Raw genomic sequence first — 21,050 nt, forward strand, 5'->3', positions numbered from 1 at the left:
AGAGGTGGCTGGGCACAGGACAGGTGTGGGGAAAAGCACAGGAGTAAATGATGGAGGAGTTTTTTGTTCTCCCCACAAGCACCAAAGGCTCTGTATCAGATTTGGTCTACGACAATAGAAGAATTAAAGAAAGAGCTTAGGCCCCCCAGCTGCCTCTGCTTTCCTTCAGCAGCAGGGCTGCAGTGCTCCGGTTCAGGCAGAAACCCGAATATAAATCAAAAACGTAAAACAGCTGCATGGCAATGAGGAAAGACATTTTATGAACAGAACAATGTTTAACTCCAGTGACAGCTGCACTGTGAAGTCATGCTGATACACCAGCACTAAACTGGAAAAAGGGGAGTTGGACTGAAGAGGACAGCCGGTGGTCGCAGCCACGGGATTGGTGCCGCAGTTGTGTCACAGGCGTGGATTAGCCAGTGCTGATGCATCACTGCTCGTGCTTTGTGAGAGATCATGTCTCAGCATGTACCTTCATCTTCTCATAACTATTACACCAGCTCCCAGCCTTTTTTTCTGACTCCAGTCTCCCTCTCCCTAACCACACAGACACACATGCTCCCAGGCTGGTAATTTCATGTAGTCGCTAGCAGTCAGTAATGCCAAGTGTTTGACTCTAAGAGTCAAACGGGAGTAGACTTATCTTAGATTTGTATGCCCATGCCTACAGTGGCACATTCCACTCAGAGTCACAGTGCTCTAGAGGCTGGAGAAACAAAAATAGAGGCCCTCAAACATCCCGGATTGAAGCTTTGATGTCCAGGAACCTCTATTTTGTAAAATCCAGATCTGGTAGCTCCAAACTAATTGAGTCCATTACCTGCCCCATCCTGCCCCATCATTAGGACACGAGCTGCTATGGGACCAGTGATGTCTTTGTTCCAGTTTGCTCTTTTCTGAACTCAAGCCCTAGAAATTCATGTGTTCAGTTTTGCAGGCCTTACATTCCACCCCTGGCACAGCCACTATTCCAGCTGTCACATAAACACCTCCAAACATTCTACCTGAGCACAGCCTGAAGAGAGACACCATGCCCTAAGGGCTTGACAGGACACCTGGAGGGAGCAATGCCATCTACCACCTTGGTTGTTATTCTGAGATCAAAATCTGACTGAGAATCCATACACTACCTTTAGGAACAGAAAGGTAATTCCAGCTCACCACGTCAACTTGGTTGTTTTCTTAAGAAATGTTTTGCCTGAATGCACCTCAATTCAAGGCAAGTCAAAGTCTTGTCTTGAAAAACCTTCAGCTACAGTTACACAGACCTGCTCTTCCTGCACTGCACATGTTAATTATTATTTTTAATTTAACCAACAGGCAACTCGGACTCCTGCCCTGCAATCCACTGCATCACCCATGTAATCATGGGGAATGAAGCAGTTGCAATTCTCATGCCATGGGAACAAGCAAGAGGATGAGATCAAGAAAACATTAACAGGTAGGACACCACCCTCTGGGACCTGGATGCAGTGTTGCTGTGTGAGATAGGAAGGACTCGGGATCTGACACTTGGAACACACAGACATGCCCAGGGGCCAGAAGGAAATATGAGATGCACCTGAGAAGTACACAAGTGTATTCCCAAGCTTGGAGCAGCTGGCCATGTCATTAACAGCTCTCCCTTTACAGTCACCAAGCAGTATCTAAGGTTAAAAAATAAAAAAATAAAAAAAATAAAAAAAAATAATAAAAAAAAAAAAAAAGCCACTCCAGGAAAAAGCTCTTAAATGTACAAATGTAGAAAAGTCAGTTGATTCTTTTGTATGTGTTGCAGTAAAAACACTGCTATTCCAGCCAGGGAAAGTAGGTGCAAGGCTATCTCTGGCAGCCTGGGGTCACAGATATCCTCTGAAAACAACTTTGCTTTCGTCCTACGGAAGTGCACACACATCTTAGCTCAGTCTGAACGGGGCTTCAGAGATACAGCCGCTGATAAATTGAATTGAAGCCTGGGATTCACCCAGCCCACAGCTTTTTTTGATCTGGAGATATGAGAGGCTCCAAAACCCACCAGCCTTCCCTCCTTGAATATAGCTTCATGCTGTTTACATGGTCTAGCATGTGCCGGGTCAGACTGAGGGGGTTCCTTTTGGTCAGGGGACTACAGAAGGACCACAGGTCTCTTTAGAGTAGGCATCCCAAACAATTCATCTGGTCTATAACCAGTCCCCTGCTCAGGTCAGAGCGATGTTCAGAGAGGTGGCCAGGAGGGAACAGTACCTCCAGCTCATCAACAGGCAACTCAGATATCAAGGAAAGATCTTTGAAAGGGAGGTGGGTCATCTTCCTTCTTCATAGACTAATCAACACAGTCTGAGCATAACCATATAATATTTATATGAAGACTTCTTCTGAGGAAGGAAGCACTAAACTTTACACCAGCCTTTCAGTGTACTTTCCACTTAACTAGTTAAATGTGAAAACAAATGAATACTTTAGAACAAATAAAGAAATAGTTATTCTCCAAATAGATTCTCCCACTGGCCAGCGTGATGAGTTGAGCAGAGACCTCTGTTACTCTCTTTCACCTCACATTGGCCTGCAGTCTGTCAGATGTTGACAGTTATGTTGTAAATTCTCTAATGTAGTCATCCTCGCTTACCTATTTGTACAGCACATAGCACAATTCAGAAATATTCTGAGTTGTAACTACTATAGGCACATCGGCAAGACCTGCTGCAAATAACTATGCTATATTTGATCTGACAGGCTCCATAAATACTGACTGCTCATTTCTAAATGCCTGTTTGTAATGTATTACTCTCACAAGGCAATTCTCAATGTAAGCTAGTATTAAGTATGACTTTAATATTGGAAGATAAAGCCATTTAGTAATCAGCCTTTTTCCTTATTATACAAAATGTCTATAGTATCTGAAAATGTCTTTGTAAGATAAGCGAAAGTGTGTTCAGCTCAGAGACATAATTCTCCCAGGGACCCTCTGTTTCAGATAAGAAGTGGCACCAATTCCCACTTCTAGTTCCTATAAATATCAGAGCTAGTTAGAAATTATTTAATATTAAGAAAAAAAGGTGATTTCTGATCTCTTTCTCAGTTCCACGACAATGTGCTGATTTTGCTCAAAACAATTATTAAAGTCTTCTTTGAGAAAAATCTAGGTGGTTTGTTTCAGAATGACTAGAGTAGAAACATTCAGGAGTGTTGAAAAAAGAAAAAAAAATTTTTTTTTTCTTTTTTTTTTCCACTTCAGTTTGGTATTCACCTGTGACCAGGCGACACCCCACGGTGCTTTTGGAAGCCATGGTTTGATGGTTCCCTGGCCACATCCTTTCCTAAGGCCGCTCTCCCAGCTGGGCTGGGTCTCCCACAGCACAAAACACTTTCAGCTCTGCACCAGTCGCCAGAACTCTGTGTACCCCCGAGTCCCAGGCACCAGGAGAGTGACAATTTAGACAATTTAGTCGGTGACAACTGACACAGGCTGCAAGGAGGGGAGCAGAAGCAAGAGGCACCTGAACTGTACATCTTGCAAGCAGGTCAAGTGGATGCCATTTTGTACGGAACCCAACCAAAAGTACGAAACAATGTTTTTCTGATCACTCCAAATCAGCCTTTATCTACAAGCATTTACTTCCATGAGAGCTCAGTGGTGTGCATTTGAATAGTGAGTCTGCTTTGTAACACCTGGACTCCCAGGTCATGGCTCATTTTCAGTGCCCTGAGGGGTCATTTAAATTCATCTCTAGTGTCAGTATGATTTTTAATTTTTTGAAAAAATTTCATTGACGGTACAGTTTTGTCTATTAATCTGGTTTTAGCCAAACAGAAATAGTCATTAATGCATACAACAAAAGCAATAACATTTCTAAAGAAGAAATAAGAGATAAAATGAGAGCTACAAAAGCCTGCCGACTGGGAGCACTGAAAGAGAGAAACAGCAAAGCAAACCCCCGAGGGAGCATGGAGCAAGAGCAGCTCATGGAATTAGCAGGAAACTGCAAGGGCTTAGACCAACTATGAATTTGGCTGCTTGACTTCAGAACATATTTCTCCAGAGTGTCATAGTCTTTTTACTTTGGACCATACCAAGCAAACTAGCAATGAGATGATGTTATTTTTTAAAAGCAGGTCCTGCTAATGCATATTTTGCTAAGAATAGGTGCAGCCTGCAAAGAAGCCAGTGTTTCCTTAACCTTCTCAAGGCGTATCTATCTCCTTGACCTGGCCTTCTCACTTCCCTATATTTCCTCTTGCATATTCCTGGCCTTCTCACAGGCTCTCCATTTATTATTCCAGAGGCAAGTTTCCCTCTGCTTAACAAAAATGATCCAGTGAGAGTAAGAATATAGAAAATGCTTCTGACTGGAGCTATTTAAAGGTGCATGGATAAGCTTCCACCATCTTGTGTCTTTGGGCTTCTTCCCAGTTACTGTGCTTTCCAAGTTTCCTTTCTACCTCCATGATTCTAAAGTTCTCTTTCAGATCTCAAATGTGACTACCATGATAGTGGTCATCCAAAATCACTTCAAGTAAGAGAGGAATAAAGTGGCCTCAGCACCAGTCTGTTTTTCCAGTCTCTATCCTGTTTGGCTTGCAACATTTAACCTTTTCATACAGTATCTGATTACTGTATTCAGGGACTCAGATGAACGTGGTATGGCCCAGGCCCAAGCATGGAGACCTCTGTGATGTTCTTGCTAACTTTACACACGGCCTCAGGGCATCTCCAACACCTTCGTGAAAATTAAGTCAGTTTTTTGTGTTCTTCCCATCCTCTTTGCTCTCTGGTTTGGCAAAATCATAGACTCATATAGTCATTTAGGTTGGAAAAGACCCTTAGGATCATCCAGTCCAACCCATTACCTAACACTACCAAGTTCACCATTAAACCATGTCCCTAAGTGCCACATCTACACATCTTCTAAATACCTCCAGGGATGACGAGTCAACCACTTCCCTAGCCAGCCTGTTCCATTGCTTGACAATCCTTTTGGTGAAGAAATTTTTCATAATATCCAATCTAAACCTCCCCTGGTGTAAAGGTTTACTCCTGAGCCATATTTCCTATCTTTTTCCACATCTCCCATTTCAGCATATGGTTTGTGATTTTATCCCCGCTCCAGATACTAGAATCCAGCACATTTCCAAATCAAAGTAATCAACTCACGGTTTTCCTTAGTTGTGAGAGTGATACTCTGCCCTGTAGCCTCTCCTTTGAAATTTATATCTGATTCACTACATTTTATTTAGGAACAGCTTAAAAAAATTTTTTTTTCAGCTCAGTGATCTTTAAGACATAGGTTCAGCAAATGTTTACAAATGTGTTGAGTCTCTAGGGATAGGATCTAGACTGACAGAATAAAGGAGGCAAGCTAAAGGAGAGGTTTGACCTGTGCCCAGTCCTACGCCCTGAGAGACTGCTAAAAGCCACCTTACAGACAGGATGCTGGACTAGGTGGTCTTTTTTATTATTATTAACTTTAAAAGACCCATAAATATTCTCACTCAAGTTCTTGTGTTGGAATTCTGTGAACCAAAATGCCAGAGCGTATTTAAACACATGAAGCTTGTCTTTCCTGGGACCTGTGTCTATAGATATACACTGTGGATGCAGCATCACGGGCTCTATAAATATGCTGTTACCTGAAGAAAGACCAATGCAGCAGCATGGTGCTTACCAAGGGTGGCTGGTTGGAGAATTTAGCCTCTTCTGCACAACTGAGCAAAGAGAATGTTGTGTGGCAAGATGACCTACCCCCGCTAAACGCTATGGCAAATGAGCTAATGGCATCACCAATGGCATAAACTACAAAATTAAAAGCTCCCTTCATTGCTACATCATTCTGGGATGTCTTTGGAGAGCTGAGAAGGACTTCTAGTGACACAGAGTCATTATTCAGGGCCTAATTATAACCAACACACGTAGATTTTCCTTGGCAGCCTTGGCCTGGTCAGAAAGCCTAATATGGTATAGTATAACCAAGACACAAACCATAAACATTTCCACTTAAGCCCTCTGACTCACAGGCACCTCTTGACAATGGACATTGATCAATAACTTTTTCCCACCATGCTTGCTCCCAGACCTGCTGCTTCGCATGCTTTCTCCATCCCCTTTGGAACAGGTTCCACCCATTTACAATAATCAAATGAGCATGAGCAGAGGGGAGGGTGTTTGTCTTTGCAAGACAGGCGTCGGGCAAGTAACAGAGCTTGAGCCATCCTCAAAATCAACACCCACCCAAGGGCCAGGCTCGGTCTTCAGCTCTGAGTCCCGACTCATGAGGTAATTGCAGCTTTATGGAAGAGGACAAATGCCCTTCCCAGCATCACTCAGCACCTCCAAGGGATAGCAAGGAGTGGGACAAGTTCCAGCCAGTTCCACGGATCAGGTGTCACTGATGGACACGGGGACTGAGGCACTGATGGGAAAGATGGTGAGTGTGAAAGGAGAGGTCTTGAAGAGGGAAACCAGAAAAACAAATAGAAGCTGAGGGTCTTAACGACATGTATGAAACACAGAAGCATTCCTACTCATTTGGATTTCTAATTTATTTTGCTGCCAGTCAAAACCATCATTTTTGCCACTCAAGTGACAAAGCCTTTTACATCTGAGAGTCAGTTTGCAGGTGCTGCCTGGGTTGCAAACTGCCTGCTGTAGCCTTGCCAAACAGGAGAGCAGCTCAAAAATTTAGAGCATTGTTTGTGAAAATGCAAGTGTCATATTTTTGTCACCATTCTGAAGAACTCAGTCTGACCTCCAATAGTGTTAAGGGACCCTCTGAAGACAGGTTTTTCACCACTGACCACAGCAAACACGGGAATCCTGGACCTGGTAGAGTTCTGGGAGCATACAGGTTATCCAGCAACACAAACTGGGAAAAAGCTGAAGAGCCTGGCAAGAACAAAACTGCTGGTGGGTCACTGCACAGGAAAACTGAGAGGGACTGTAATTAGAGTTGGAGTAGATCCCCCAAGGGAGCCAAGGAAGCCTGACACACTCAGCTTGGAGGGAGGAGTTTCCTCTACTACTGCTTAAAAGGCACACGTGTGCCAGTTTGACTAAATCCTGTGGTGAATATAAATCCAGATGTGATTAAAGCCTGGAGGGTAAGATGGGGGTTTAACAGTCACTGATCCAGAGGACGGTCACAGATTACTATGAAACCAGGATAGATGGGAGATTTAGAGATCTGCTTCATCCCAGCTGCCCCACAATCAGCCAGTTCTACATCATCCATCCCTGACTAGTTCCTATTTATTGCCCTTCCTAAACTCCCCAGTGATGAGACTGTCTCCCCAGGTTCCAGTGCTTAACCTCCTTTACAGCTGGAGGGCTTTAATCATGTCTAACCCACACGCTTTCGCAGCAGTTTGGTGAGAGAAGTTTTGTTTACGCTCCCACCCCAATCCAGAAGCGCACTGGTTGTCTCCTTTGTAGACATGCCCACCCCGGTGAGAAACGTAAGCACCCACCTTTGACAGTGACGAGTACAGAGCTGTACGTCTGGCCTGCCAGGTTGGAGGCCGTGCAGGTGTACAGCCCATTGTCTACCTGCTTGCAGTAGAGGATCTTCAGCACAAAGTTCTCCTGATCATCCTCATAGATGACATGCCGACGTCCTTCCACAATGACCTCGTCGTCCTTCTTCCACACGATCTCTGGCTTGGGCTCGCCCGTCACGTAGCAGCTCAGCTTGGCGTGTTTCCCCTCCGTCACACTGCACGTGCGTGTCAATGCCCCAAAAGTCGCGTTGCGGGGCCCTTTGGTGCTAAATCCAGCCGCCCTCTCGTAATCCCGGGAGAGGCTGTAGCCGATGCCAGACAACCCTTCTGTCATGGGGTAGGACTGGGCAGATGTTGAGTCAAGAGCCCCGTGGGAGACGTCCATCTTCCTGATCTCCTCCCGCCTCTTTTGCAAGTGAGACAACAAGGACGCCGTCTTGCCGCAGCTTGTATGGAAGTGGCTGCTGCTGCTGCCTGGGTTGGAAGAGCCCTGCGTTTCCACCACCAGCGCAGCTGAAGCGCTGGCAGAGCCGATGGGATTCTCTGCCCGGCAGGTATAGGTGCCACTGTCCCCCAGCCGGGCACACTGGATTGTGAGAGCGTTTGACTCCCCGGCAGACTCAATCTGGAAGCGGCCGGCGTCAGCCCGGTTCCGCAGGTGTCTCCCATCCTTCTCCCAGTTCACAGAGAGGGGAGGGCTGCCCTGGACTTTGCATTTGAACATGGCATCTTCCCCCAGAGTTACTTTGATGGAGGAGGGTTTCTGGATGAAATATGGGGCTGACTCCGTTACCGTGGTCTCCTCTCCAACCTTGATGCTGACAGCTGCAAAAGCTTCCCCAATGGTGTTCTTGGCCCGGCAGATGTATTGGCCACTGTCCTCCAGACTCAGATCATAGATTGTTAGCCTATAGAGATCCCCATCTTCTGTGGTTTTAAACCTGCCTCCAGACTGGACTGGAAGTTTATCCTTTTCCCAGCTCACAACTGGGATGGGGTTTCCAATGATCTGGCAGCTCAAGGTGGCATCCTTCCCCACAGACACCATAAATGCCTTAGGCCGGGTCAAAAACCGGGGGACTCCACTGAACGAGCTGTAATCCATCTTGATTTCCTAAAGGATGAGGAAAAAAAAAAAAAAAATGTCAAGAGAGCTGATTAGATGGTGCAGATAAAGAACTGCTGCACTTCCATGGTATCAGGATGTTTGTCATCTACAACAGTCTAGATGGGGTATGGTTTTGTTGTCCTGCTCATTACAGGTGAGAAGGTCTTGGAATATTTTAGGTTTTTCAGATTTCTTAGATTTGAGCTCAATAAACTAGCGGTGGGGAAGGTAGCTCACTTCCCCACAGGAGTCACTGGGTAAAATAAAAGTCTTCAGGCAGTTCATACAAAAAGGACATGATGGTCCCTTTCAAGCTTTGGCACTAGGAAAGTGCCCTGTACTAATGCCATATAACATATTGAATATTTCTGTAGCCATAAAGAAACAAACAGATGTTAAACTGATAGATGTGTCTAACCACCAAATACCCTCATTCATCATGCTCATCTCTTCATTTTTACCTCTTTTTCTATATTATTGTCCTTGCTCTTTCCAATTTTTCCCTTTCTCTTTGCCACCTTAATTTAAAAGAAAAATTAAAAAAAAAAAAAAATCTGCTTTTACAACATGCTCTATCTCTCCTCTTGCCCTCTCTGGTCATTACCCATTCCTACATCTTTTTCCCTGAATCTCATTCACACAGACCTTACGGCAAACCCCTTTCTTGTAGGGAACAGCCTTTAAGAGGACACACAGATACACCTGTCACATTCTTGACAATATTTCTCTTTATTCCCAGCTTCTATTCAACACAGCCACTGAGATACAGCTACTTTGATGGCTATGGCAACCAATGAGTATCTATGGGGCCTTCTGCCAAAAAGCTCCACATGGCTTAAGGCTTACAGGAAAGATGTTTCATCGCCCGCTTATTCTCAGCTGTGCACTAACCTGCAGCTGTTAATATAGACCAGTCAAGGGGACGAGGTTTAAGCAGTGTTCTAAAACTAAAGCCTGTGGCAATCCTGGTGCCATTTTGTCCCTAGAAAGTCAAAAGCAATCAGTGGCATTGATCTTTACAGCCGTCTTGACTCACACACAGAGTCTATCTATCCCTGTGCAGCTGGAGAGCAATACAACAGAGCTCACTGCCTTTGGGGTCCCCCCCTAAAATCCACAGAGCACACAAACTTTTCTTGCTTCTTACGTGGATTCCTGGATGTCCTTTTCCTTCTGCTAGAGTGACCCTACTTCTAATCCTCCAAGAAGCCCTTTGCATTAACTAGCATTTACTTTAATAAGTATGGAAGAGCTAAAAGCCTGGTCTTGACCCCACTAGCACCAGTAACCATGCACCAGCTGACTCTGCTTGGGAGCAGGATTAGACCTGATGATATTGCTCTGTAAGAAGAGCAAATGTCCCAGCCCCAAGCCTCTCTGGAATTCCTACTCACAAGATTTGAGTGCACTGTTTCTCTCCAAGCTACTACATCTGGCCTCGTGATACCAGGCACTCCCGTCTGAGCTGTATGAACAGTCTCTGCTCAGGGGTGATTGCATAGCTGCTCCCACATCCATGTTTTTTCACCTTCAAAGTGCCACACGAAACAAAATGACCAGGGCACTGTGTGTTATAACTCAGAAAGGAAATAATAACCAGTCACCGTGACAGAAATATCCTTCTTAATCCTACAGCAGTTCGGCTTCCCCGCTGGCCACAAATCCACCCACTCTCTCACCCAATGGCAGATGCTCTCACAATCTCCCCCCCACCTCCAGCAGAAAGCAATAGGAGCGGGCCAAAAACCTGCTTTCGTTTCTTGAGTCACCATTTGAGCAGAGGTTTCATTATTTTTTTCTGTCCTCCTCCAGCTCCTGTTGCAGCACATTAATGTTAACGTGCAATCGCTGATGGCACCAGGGAGTAGGGGCTGGATGGACCTGCTGCATGACCTTGGGGAAATTGCTTATTCTTCCCATGTCTTGGCTCCCCTCCCGTTTCATCTTCATATCAGGACAGCAATAGACTTAAAAATAATTATGTGCACAGTGTATATAAGACAATGTATTTGCTGGAGTATATGACAAATCATGCATGAAAATTAATAACAAATTACAATTTTTTGTTCCATTTATGTTGCTGGGGACTGAAAGACACAACTCATCATCAAAACCAAATATTGATGAATACAAAAATACAAAGTGGTATTCATTATAATAATTATTACCATTGAAAATGGCATAGCTGAGCTATCCTTCGAACTTCACTTGGGCCACAGATCTAAGGCAGAAAGAAATGTAGTCTTCTTTCTATTTTTATCAGGAAACATACACTACTTTCTATCCTGTCATATCTCTTCCCGCTCAAAGAACATATGAAACTTTTAAACAGTCAAAGACTTTTCTCCTTGAAGGAAATTGATCCTTTCTAAACTCTTTCAATTTTGGTTGCTTTTGTTTCCTGGTATCAAACAAATTCCATTATTCTACCAAAAATCTTTAAGAATTAGGGAAAATTCTTTCAAAGTTTAAAGTTGAAAAAAAAAACAGTCATGGGGGAAAAAAAGTCTTTGTTAGTAAACACTAAGAATGCAAAGAATTGTTGACTTGCAGTCACTAGTGTTCAGACTGATTGACTTTCCATAGAGTGGTCACCTTCAATACTAGTAGCAATTAATATACAGAACTACTTTTCCTCTGGTCTCAAACTGGGCTAGAAATCTGTCAGCTAGTTAGCACTTCTTTAGTCCCTCTTACTACCTTCAAGCTCTGTCCTCACTTGAGCTTTAAAATGTATTTTCCATAAAGACTTGCAAAGCTGCAAGCAGAGACGCTGCACAAATGGTTAGAAGATGCAGATATGAGCTTTGAGCTTGAGCCAAAGTACACTGAAGTCAGTGGAAATTTCCACTGAAGTCAACTGATTGACAATCAGAGTCTTCTGCTAATCTGGGGAAGGACAATTTCAATGCTCAGGGTGGGATGTTGGGATTCAAGTTCGTCTCTGGAGAACCCAGCAGTAACCTTCGCTACATTAACTAAGAATTAACAATCAAAACACAGACTCAAGAGTTCACGTCCTAATCTTTCCCAGCTATTAGCTTGATTTTCAGGCTGCACCATGTCAAAGTGCTTGGATCCATCTCCAGAAGACATTGCCATGCTTCCTCCTTCCTAGATCCCTGGTTGTTTCTGACAGACGTATCACTGACTTATTTCCAGCTTCAAATCTGTAGCTTCAAAAAGAGCAAACCCCAAAATTGCTTCACTTCTCCTTCAAAGGGGGCTCTGCATAACATGGAGAAGTGCCTGGATCACAATGACGGCTACTGACACAAGAGGTGCCTGCTTGGGGGCCAGCCAGTGACCTTTCAGCAAACAGTGCCTTCTCTCAAACCACCTGCGTGCCGTTTTCCTCTCTTGCTCCCCAGGGGATGTAGCCACACCTGGAGGAGAGCTCTGCTGTCCTCTGGCTCTCACAAGGGTGAAAGCAGGAATGCTGCTCACTTCCTAAAGATCTTGTGCATCCTCCTCCCCGCTCCTCTTGTGCTAAATAGTGCCCAAACAAGCCCCAGCTGCTCACTGGTATGCCTGATATTCAAAAACATTTAAAACACCGGGAAACTGCTGCATCAGGTGCCTGTTGCTCTTGCTCCTGAACCAGACTGGTGCAGCAAATCCATCTAAGACTCTTTTTTTTTCCCAGTGGCCATAGCCTCAGAGTCCATCTTCCCTCTCCCATTGCTCCCGAATTCTTGCCCGGTGTTTGCAACTCACTTCTCTCCAACAGGTACAAGCTGCTGTGTCGTGAATACCCCACGTCCCACGCTGTAATCTACACCCCACCCTGCTCTCTACCAGCCTTCACCACGTGCCCTCACACTCAAGGGGTCTAATGCTGTTATGAATGACCAGAATAGCAGAAGAAAATCCAGGGATCAGCGAAAACCATGCAAGCTCATCAGTACTATTTTAGACTAATTTCTAACATGGCAGGAAAGCAAAACAGGTTTTATTCCTTACTCTGTCACTGGCTTACTTCTACAATCATGAGAAAGTCACTCAAACTCTTGTCCCTTCAGTCCCCATCCGAAATAGAGAGTTAAAACCTTGCCTTATGGGTGTTGAGAGCATGAAATCCAATAACAGGCACAAAATCCTAACCTGCAGCAAGGACAAAGCTACAATAAGGATCTAATACTGAGACAGATCAAACATTTTAGATAGGCTGCACTAGATAAACGACATTTTGTAAGTTTAAATGGGATAAAATGCATCACATTAGATTAGGTTGATAAATAGATTTAGGAGTAAGAGGGAGAGGATAGCCTTGTGAGCATACAGAAAGGACAAGATTTAATATTTCTACAGTGTAACTTGTTAATCAATTTAGTAAACAGATCCACTAATTCAGATTCTTTATATGCACATTCAACCTTTAAAAAAAAAAAATAGTAATTCTCTGCAAGTGCCAGGACAGCTCCCTTGGAAGTGCTAGGACCAACAACAAAGCATGAATAAACCTAGTCAATGCAGATGCACTTTCCAATTAATCTCAGACATTTACCAGTATCACATTTCTCCTTCTAATCCCTCTGTGATTAATCATTTGCAGCAGAGATCACATTCCCATCTGGGTATTTCTGAGCATGATGAAGGCAAAGTAGCGGCACTTGTAATTTTACTTACGTCTTTATTCATTCAAATTTTCACTGTTTTATGCGTGGGGGAAAGAGGGACAAGTGCACAGACCTGTCAGATAATTCACATAAATCAAACCACCACCCAGGAATCAACACACGGCCATGCAGCCAATCAAGGCTTCCTACCCACTCCTGTCCTCACTGCTTTCAGTCTCTGCTGCTTCCCCACGGACAAGCGAGCAAGTCCCTTGCAGTGGGAACAATCAGAGACTACTCCAGTTCCTGCTGGAGTAGTCTGAGGTGGTGCTCATCAGGAGAGTCCTCGGGAGATGGGGGAGTCCTGATGGAGGTGCCGTCATTCTCTCGACCTCCTGCGATTCTCTGTGCTGTGCTGATGGGTTGGTTTCACGATGCTTCATCAGCGTTGAGTTGCATCTGGAGAAGCCTTCAACAACCTTGGAGAAGACAGAGGTCCCACACTGTGGCATGTTGGCCCACAAGCACTGGAATGGGTTGCCCAGAGCAGCTGTGGCTGCCCCCTCCCTGGAAGGGTTCAAGGCCAGGTTGGACGGGGCTGGGAGCCCCCTGGGCTGGGGGAAGGGGGCCCTGCCCGGGGCAGAGGGGGTGGGACTGGATGGTCTTTAAGGTCCCTTCCAACCCAAAGCATTCTGAGATTCTGTGATAACCAGAGACTTCGAGGATGTAAAGCTCACAGGAGGACTGCCACCTAAACCTGAGACACCACTGAAGTTTGAATACAGATGAGGAGCACAGAGGTTCTCTCCGACACCACAGTCAGACCCATTCCTTATCCTTTCTTTGCCAAAGCAGCAAACTGTTGATCTGGGGTCTTTTTCTTGCTGTTATAGTTCATATTTCCCGGACTTTCTCCACAATGGCAACTGCTAAGCCGTTTACTCCTTCCTCTCCTGATGGGAAAGGTAAGATTCACAGGGAACCTCCCATCTCTGGATCCCCAGCTTTCAAAAAGTACCACTAAATCAGAAGCTCTAGATAAAAATCAAGGCAGCACTAATAACACTGTAGTTTACACGACACATCTGCATGTGTTATTCCATCTGAAAATATCAAGAAATGGCATCTGTGCGTGGGAAGGGAAGTTGATGGGTCATAAAATGGGAAGTGTGGATTTCCTCTGATGTTTAAAATTCTGTTGAGGGAAAACAGCAATAACCCAGATGCCCAATTACTTCTAACAACCTCCCAGGGAATGGACAACTTTGAAATATCACAAGTACTCAGCGTCAGCTGCAAGCTTAGTGACATCAAATGGGCACGGATAGACTCCTGCAAGCCATTACACCAGACAGAGTGGTTTAGGGGTGAAAAGCACACCAGCACACCCAGTGCTACATACCCATTACGCCTCTAAATCAGGTGTAAGTAGAGATTTGCGCCCGTGCACTAATTCGAGATGGTAGAATTTATCTGATGCCCATTTCATCAGAACAGGAATGGTATCTGTGACTGAGGAGCTGGACTCAGAGCTTAGCTTGGGCTACTCTAAATTCCACTTCAGTGAGGGACAACAGATTTTGGCATGTTTAAAGGTCATTTGATGAGCAGATGGAAAAGCTTTCTTTGGTGGTTTGGAGGATCGGTCTCCACGAGCTGTAGGAGATGGCAGGCACAAAAGTGCCTGCAATAAGCTAAGCCTGTTACAATAAGCTTCCAACCCAATTCAGAGTACAGCTCTATGACATTCCTTGTCATCTCTCACCTCCGCAGTAAGCCAAAGTCCACAGGAGATATTAAAAGAAATTTCAGATCAAGGCAGTAGCTAATAAGGAGTTAAACTCGGTGAGCAGCCCTCAGCAAAAAGATGGCTAAGCTCAAGGCAAGACAATCTTACATTTCTGACCTTCAGGGTAGGGTGAAATATAAACCAACTGTCTAGGAAGGGACTTGCATCACCTCATGCTCCCAGTATTAATCCTTTATCAATAACCTGAGTATTTCCAATGGTTGGTAGCAAACAAAGGAGTCAAACAAACCATTAGAAAATTCCAACAAGAAACAAGAACAAATTGCATGGTTTGTGCGTGCTACTGGGCAAGGCAGTCAGATCACCTTCCAGTCACATGAGTAAGCGTATGTATAATGTAAAACATGGGAGACTGAAGCCACTTAGATGATTTATGTGGTTAAAGCATGTATTATCTTTCCTCTTTGATACAGACACCTATTGCTTATAAATCTCATCCCTTGTTTAACCATATGACCAGAGATCACTTTCCGTCAACACACCAACAGCTTCAAGAAGCTCCATGCAAGGAAGGAACTTCTTCCTACTCAGTCTTTGCTGTAGCATAACATCTTCACTTCAGATTCCTCCCTTGAGGGAGCTACAAAACAACCTGAGAAACTTCCACAGGACAAACCGCTCAAATCAGCCCCTCAAGACTCCATGGCAGCATCTTTTCCTTTTATTTTTCCAAGCCTAAAGGCGCCCAGGCTGCTGTGACAATGTGTAAGAAAAGGCTACAGCACAAGGGAGGTCTAGGGCATAGAGCGACGATCTTTCCTGCTCCGTGGGGATGAGAAGGCAGGAGACAAATGCAGGGAAAAGACAAAAATTCTGCGTTTGCCACCCTGCAGACAGAAACGGAGCGATTGGATTTCTAGCAATTTCATCACAAATTTCACCCACCTGGATTTTGCTTTACACAGAGCCCCTAGAGAGAAGCAGATGTGGCAGGATCCCAGCTGTAGGTACAACCCAGTGTCTGCTTGGATGACAGACAGCTTGATCCAGGTGAGCTCTAAAGCTTCAGAGAAACAGTGGATTCATGGTGGTTTATTTTAATTTATTGGTCTCATGGTTTCAAAAGCTAGACTTTTACATGTCTGAAGTTGGCAGCACTATGTTACAGCTGCACTAACACACGTTTCCTCTCCGTGTGCACACGAGCGTAAGTGCACATACCTTTCTCTCCCTTGCACGAATAAAACCAGCACTGAACCAAACAATGGTAATTCTTAAATCCTTTACACTAACAGAAAAATCAACCTGCTTATATTACGGTAGAAACACTGCCACCAGTTTTAGCACATGTGATTTCCTTCGCGAGGGTGTTGCAGGATCACAACTGCCATAGGGAAAAAGAATTCCCTTGGTGACAATTAGCAGCGAGACTCTGGCCTAAGCCCTTGTATTTTAACGAGTGGACGTCATTGTCATTACAGCCACTCCACCCCATTGAGCTGTAAGGCCGAAAATAGCCTCAGCTGTCGAGCTCCATCTCGCTCCATCTCTCATCAGAGCCATTTGTAGAAATGAGAGGAGGGTGGGGGGTTGCAGTGTGAATCAGTATGGATGCTGGAGAGAAAAAAGGAGAAAAAAAAAAAAAATATATCCCTTATTGAAGAGAAAAGCAGCACTGAGATTATTCCCTTAAATAAAACTTTTAAAAACACTCCTTGCTGCTGCTTCTCCACAGGAATCATATTTTTTTTCCAGGCTCTCCATGCACACTGCTATCCTCCAATTTGGGGACAAAATCTATCGAGCGGAATCAACAGCTTTAAACCTGATTTTCCTCTTTTTCCTGCTCTGCTTTACAGGTTGATCTTCGCTCTTTTGATAACATGGCCAGAAGTAATTAAGCAAAGCAATCCACGTTCGGTTCAGACCAGAAGAAGGATGGATTTACTACCTGTACCTTCAGCTCCATCTTCAAATATGTTTCATAAAGTGAGACATACTCTAGCATAGTAACACGGACATAGAAATAACCTCACCCCTCCCTCAGCGACAAACAACGTTCTCCACTTTCTGCTGTAAACCAGCATCCCCAAGTTCACGTCTGTTTAGCTGAAGGTTTAGGTCTTACCTGGAATCTTGTCAGAGAAGAAACAAAGCTCTGGGCAGGGTAAGAAAAAGCCGGTTCCTACTGAGATGACAGAAGGGGGAAGGGGGAAGAGGGGAACAGAGGACATGGGGAGACCATATTGGTTTTGGTTCCCCGCTCCTTTCCCCTCTAGGAAAATAAAACAGAAACCCCAGCGATGGCAGGGATGTGCAGCAGAGGGTCCCCCCCGAGTCCCCCGGCAGTGGCTTTGCTGCTCAGGGTTAGGCTGTGCCACCCCCCCCCGCCTTGCCTTCCCCACCCCTCCTCTGGGATGTCCTCCTCCAGTCAAATTGCTGACGTGCTTTGCTTTCCCTCTGCAGCCCAGCTCCAAAATAGCTCTGGGTGTCATTTACCGGGGAGATTAAGTTTCCTGCAGGAGAGAGGGGAAAGGGCATCGTTTTAGGGACTTGCCGGGACAGTCCGGCAACAGCAAGGAAAAAAAAATACCCCAAACATCAGAGGTGTGTTTGGCGTGGGGGACAGGCTGCGGCGACAGATTGGGTCAAAACTGCTCCTCAAGAGTCCATCCCAAAGCCAAGCGACAGATGTGACGTGGGGACTCAGGAACAGGCAGCTGCCAACTTATCAGCGTCGCACACTAGACAGGAATTTTTTTCCAAAGGCATCAGATCAATAGTAGGTTTATTTATAACCTCCCAGGCAAGAGTTGATACAATGGCAAATAAATGGCAAGTTAATAAACCTAAGTGCATTTTCCCTGTCTTAGCCCTGTCTTTCCCTAAATTTTGCAGGATGAATCTGAAGCGTCTGCAAAAATGGCGTGAGCTGCACATACATCACATCTCAGAGGCTCAAGATAATATTTTCTATATTTACCAGTAAAATCGCTATTTTCTTTTAACAATTTCCTACACACAGCGCTCACACCAACTCTTACTGCCAATCAGAGTATTTTGAATTCAAAAGTAATTTCTGCTAATGATAGAGGAGCTATAACAGGAGCCCATCAGGCTGTCCCACAGCCACTTTACCCTGCACAGCTATCAGGGGTGAATTATGAGATATGCTTATTTTTGTCAGTAAACAAAGCAGCTAACGTGCTACAGAGTCTGAGGGCATGGATCAGCTAAAGACACAATAGTGTGTTGTGTTTACTCACTTTTCAGGGCACAAAAACACCAACAGGAGAGAAAAAAAAAGGAGTTTTATTTGGGATTTTGAAAGCAGGGGTTGAAAATAGTCAGAGGGACCAAAGCTAGGGAACTGCAGTAGCTGCAGTGTCCTATTATCAGGGCAGAGGAATGGCTGTTTCTGCCTTGAACACAGTGGGAATCTCAACTCTTGAAGGCTCTAAGTCTTGCATCAGGTTCACAGGGTATTTGGCTATTGAAAAATAAAATGTAGAAGAGATCCAGCATGACCCAAGCGCTAGTGGGATGTCCTTGAAAGCAGAGCTCAAGGAGAAGGTGACCAGGGTGAAAAGCAATAAGAGCAGGACGACACCATTAACTTAATGCAATGGGATGATCGAGGACAAAGATTGAGGGGAAAAAAAGTACCTAGAGCTCAGGTGACATCCGAACTCCCTGTGCATTTGCCGAGTAACTTTATCTGATGTTTAAGGACGGCTTTGTGAAACTCATCTCCCCTTTTAAAAGTACTGGCCCTTCTGCTTGGTTCTTCTCTCTGTTTTGAAGAGGGTTTAAAGTTTTTAGCTGCAGGTGCAGTAGCAGATGCCTACCTACAGACTTAAAGCCCTCCCAAAGACACAGAAAGGCTGCCCGAGTTTTGTTAGTAATAAAACTCAGCACATGTTTGAATCAACACGATTTCACTTCTGAACAGGATGATTTGTATTATCGCACTTCTGAACAGGATGATTTGTATTATTTCACAAACTGAACACAAAAAAAAAAAAAATATATTTCCCATCCAGCCCTGCTTTGCACTTTAAGGTCTATCCCCAACCTGAAACTTAAAACAAACCAGTGTCCCATTTTGAGCAAAACAAAAGCAAATTAAATATTCCCCAGCCTTCCATGAAGCAACCTTGTTTAGGCTTCCCCGCACTGTAAGATCCAGCAAACTGTGGAGTGCAGCAATGGCCAGAGGCACGGGCTGGATTCTTACGGGATTAAATGAGCAAACAGTGTCTTCCCTTCAACACATTGCTGTCCTCAAGGAAGAGCTCAGAAACAACACTTTATGTGCTCCACTTTTTTTTTTTTTTTTTTTTTTCCTGCAATGTATGCAAGAGGCCAGCTGTATGCACTAGAATTACAAAGTCATGACGGGTTCATTTTTACCCCTGTCATGATTAGCGGCTCAACAGCTATTGGGTAGCTGATTGCTGCAGCCACATGGCTGATGCTTCTCTGAAAAACAGAATAAATACCAGCAGAACAGAACAAATACCAGTACCTTCTAGCAGCCTTCCAGGGCTTAAAGGGGGGCTACAGGAAAGGTGGGGAGGGACTCTTGATCAGGAGGGGTGGGGATAGGATGGGGGATAATGGTTTTAAACTGAAAGAGGGAAGATTTATCTTAGATCTAAGGCAGAAATTGTTCCCTGTGCAGGGGGTGAGGCGCCGGCCCAGGGTGCCCAGAGAAGCTGTGGCTGCCCCCTCCCTGGAAGGGTTCAAGGCCAGGTTGGACTTGCTAATAAAAATTTCACACACAAATAACCCACAGACAACAACGAGATATTTTTCCTACCCCGTCTAATCCTGATAGGTAAGGCCACCTAATTCTGTGTTAAACATCAGTAGATCACTACTGGTTCCCTAAAGCACTCACTCCTAATGTAAGGGAGCATATTCCCACAAAAAGTTACATATGCCTGGCAATGTTTATTGATAGAGTCATGGAGGACATAGAAAATGACTATATTAAAGGCAAATTAAATATTACATTGAGGTAAAAAGGAACAGAGGTGCTGGATTAATTTCTTTTAAAAGTCAGCTCTTCAAAATTTTAGGAGAAACTGATTTGTGAACAGACAACAACAAAAAGGCAAGAGTGATGCACGCTTGGTATTAAAGGCTTCCAAAAAAAGCTTATAGATGTTCCTACATCTTTTTCAGTGCTTCACTGCTCTTAACTTTAAACCTTTTCCTATGTAGCTGAATTTCTAAATTCTAAAATTCCTCCTGTGGTTTAACCCTACGTACCCTGAAGAGGAAAGACACGTGGTGTTCTTTCGTTTTGGCAGGGCGTTTGGAGACCGCTGTCTCCACTCTGCTCCTCTTCTCCGGCCCTAATTCGGTTCTGGTTTGCTGATCCTGCCGTCAGGCTCAGCCAGACCGACTCCGGCTGTCTGGAGAAATCCAAAGAGCGAGGACCAAGCCCACGCAAAGCCCCGTGGCTGCTGCCTTATCAGGACAGGTCACAAGGATGACTTCTGGCACCGCTGCCCAGCGCTGCCTTTGTACAGCCCCTTTGGGATTTTTGCCTATTTCAAACCAGCCGGGCATTGTTGATCCCAAATCCACTTGTGCTTCCCCAGTAATCCCCAAATCCTTCCCAGAACTGCACCTGAGCCACATTTTCCTATGCTGTCATTGAGCACTAGATTCTCTTTGTAACCCTTTCAGAGCACTTCACGTAGGTTTGGTTTTGGTTTTTTGTTTTTTGTTTTTTTTTTTTTTTTTTAATTCGTGATCATGAAACTCTAAGCCTGACTTACCACAGCCTCAAGAGACCCTGCCAAAATCAGATTTTCAGTAAAATTATCATCAGTGAACCAACAGCACAGCCTGTTCCGTTCTGCTTGATAAATCATTCCCATTTTGACATAAAATCTCCAATAACTCCACACTGAATAAAGCTCTGGACTGTTTTAAGGTACTTATTCTAGATCACATTCCAAAAGACTGTCACAGAAAAGAGTGCCAGGTTCACTTTTTAGTTGAATTTACATGACTTTGTTTCCTTTCTATCTATAACACTGTCGTACAGGGGAATTAGACTGGACTGAGAAACTTCACACAGGTTGACAGTAACTCTCCTCTTTAGCACCTTTTCAGTGCTTATAAGACAGGTTTTATACTTTTTCTT

At 44.5% G+C, this 21,050-nt stretch overlaps 1 protein-coding gene across 1 annotated transcript in view; it reads right to left on the reverse strand.

Annotated features, from left to right (window-relative positions):
• OBSCN (obscurin, cytoskeletal calmodulin and titin-interacting RhoGEF) overlaps window positions 1–8,575 on the reverse strand; it is a 185,984-nt gene extending 177,409 nt beyond the window's left edge. Inside the window, exon 1 of the mRNA XM_042802202.1 lies at window positions 7,441–8,575. Coding sequence (XP_042658136.1) covers window positions 7,441–8,575 — 1,135 coding nt within the window. The remainder of the gene's footprint in view (window positions 1–7,440) is intronic.
• Between the last annotated feature and the right edge of the window lie 12,475 nt (window positions 8,576–21,050).

The sequence above is a fragment of the Tyto alba genome, unplaced genomic scaffold, assembly GCF_018691265.1.
Source record: "Tyto alba isolate M040663 unplaced genomic scaffold, T.alba_DEE_v4.0 Super-Scaffold_38, whole genome shotgun sequence".
Classification (NCBI taxonomy): domain Eukaryota; kingdom Metazoa; phylum Chordata; class Aves; order Strigiformes; family Tytonidae; genus Tyto; species Tyto alba.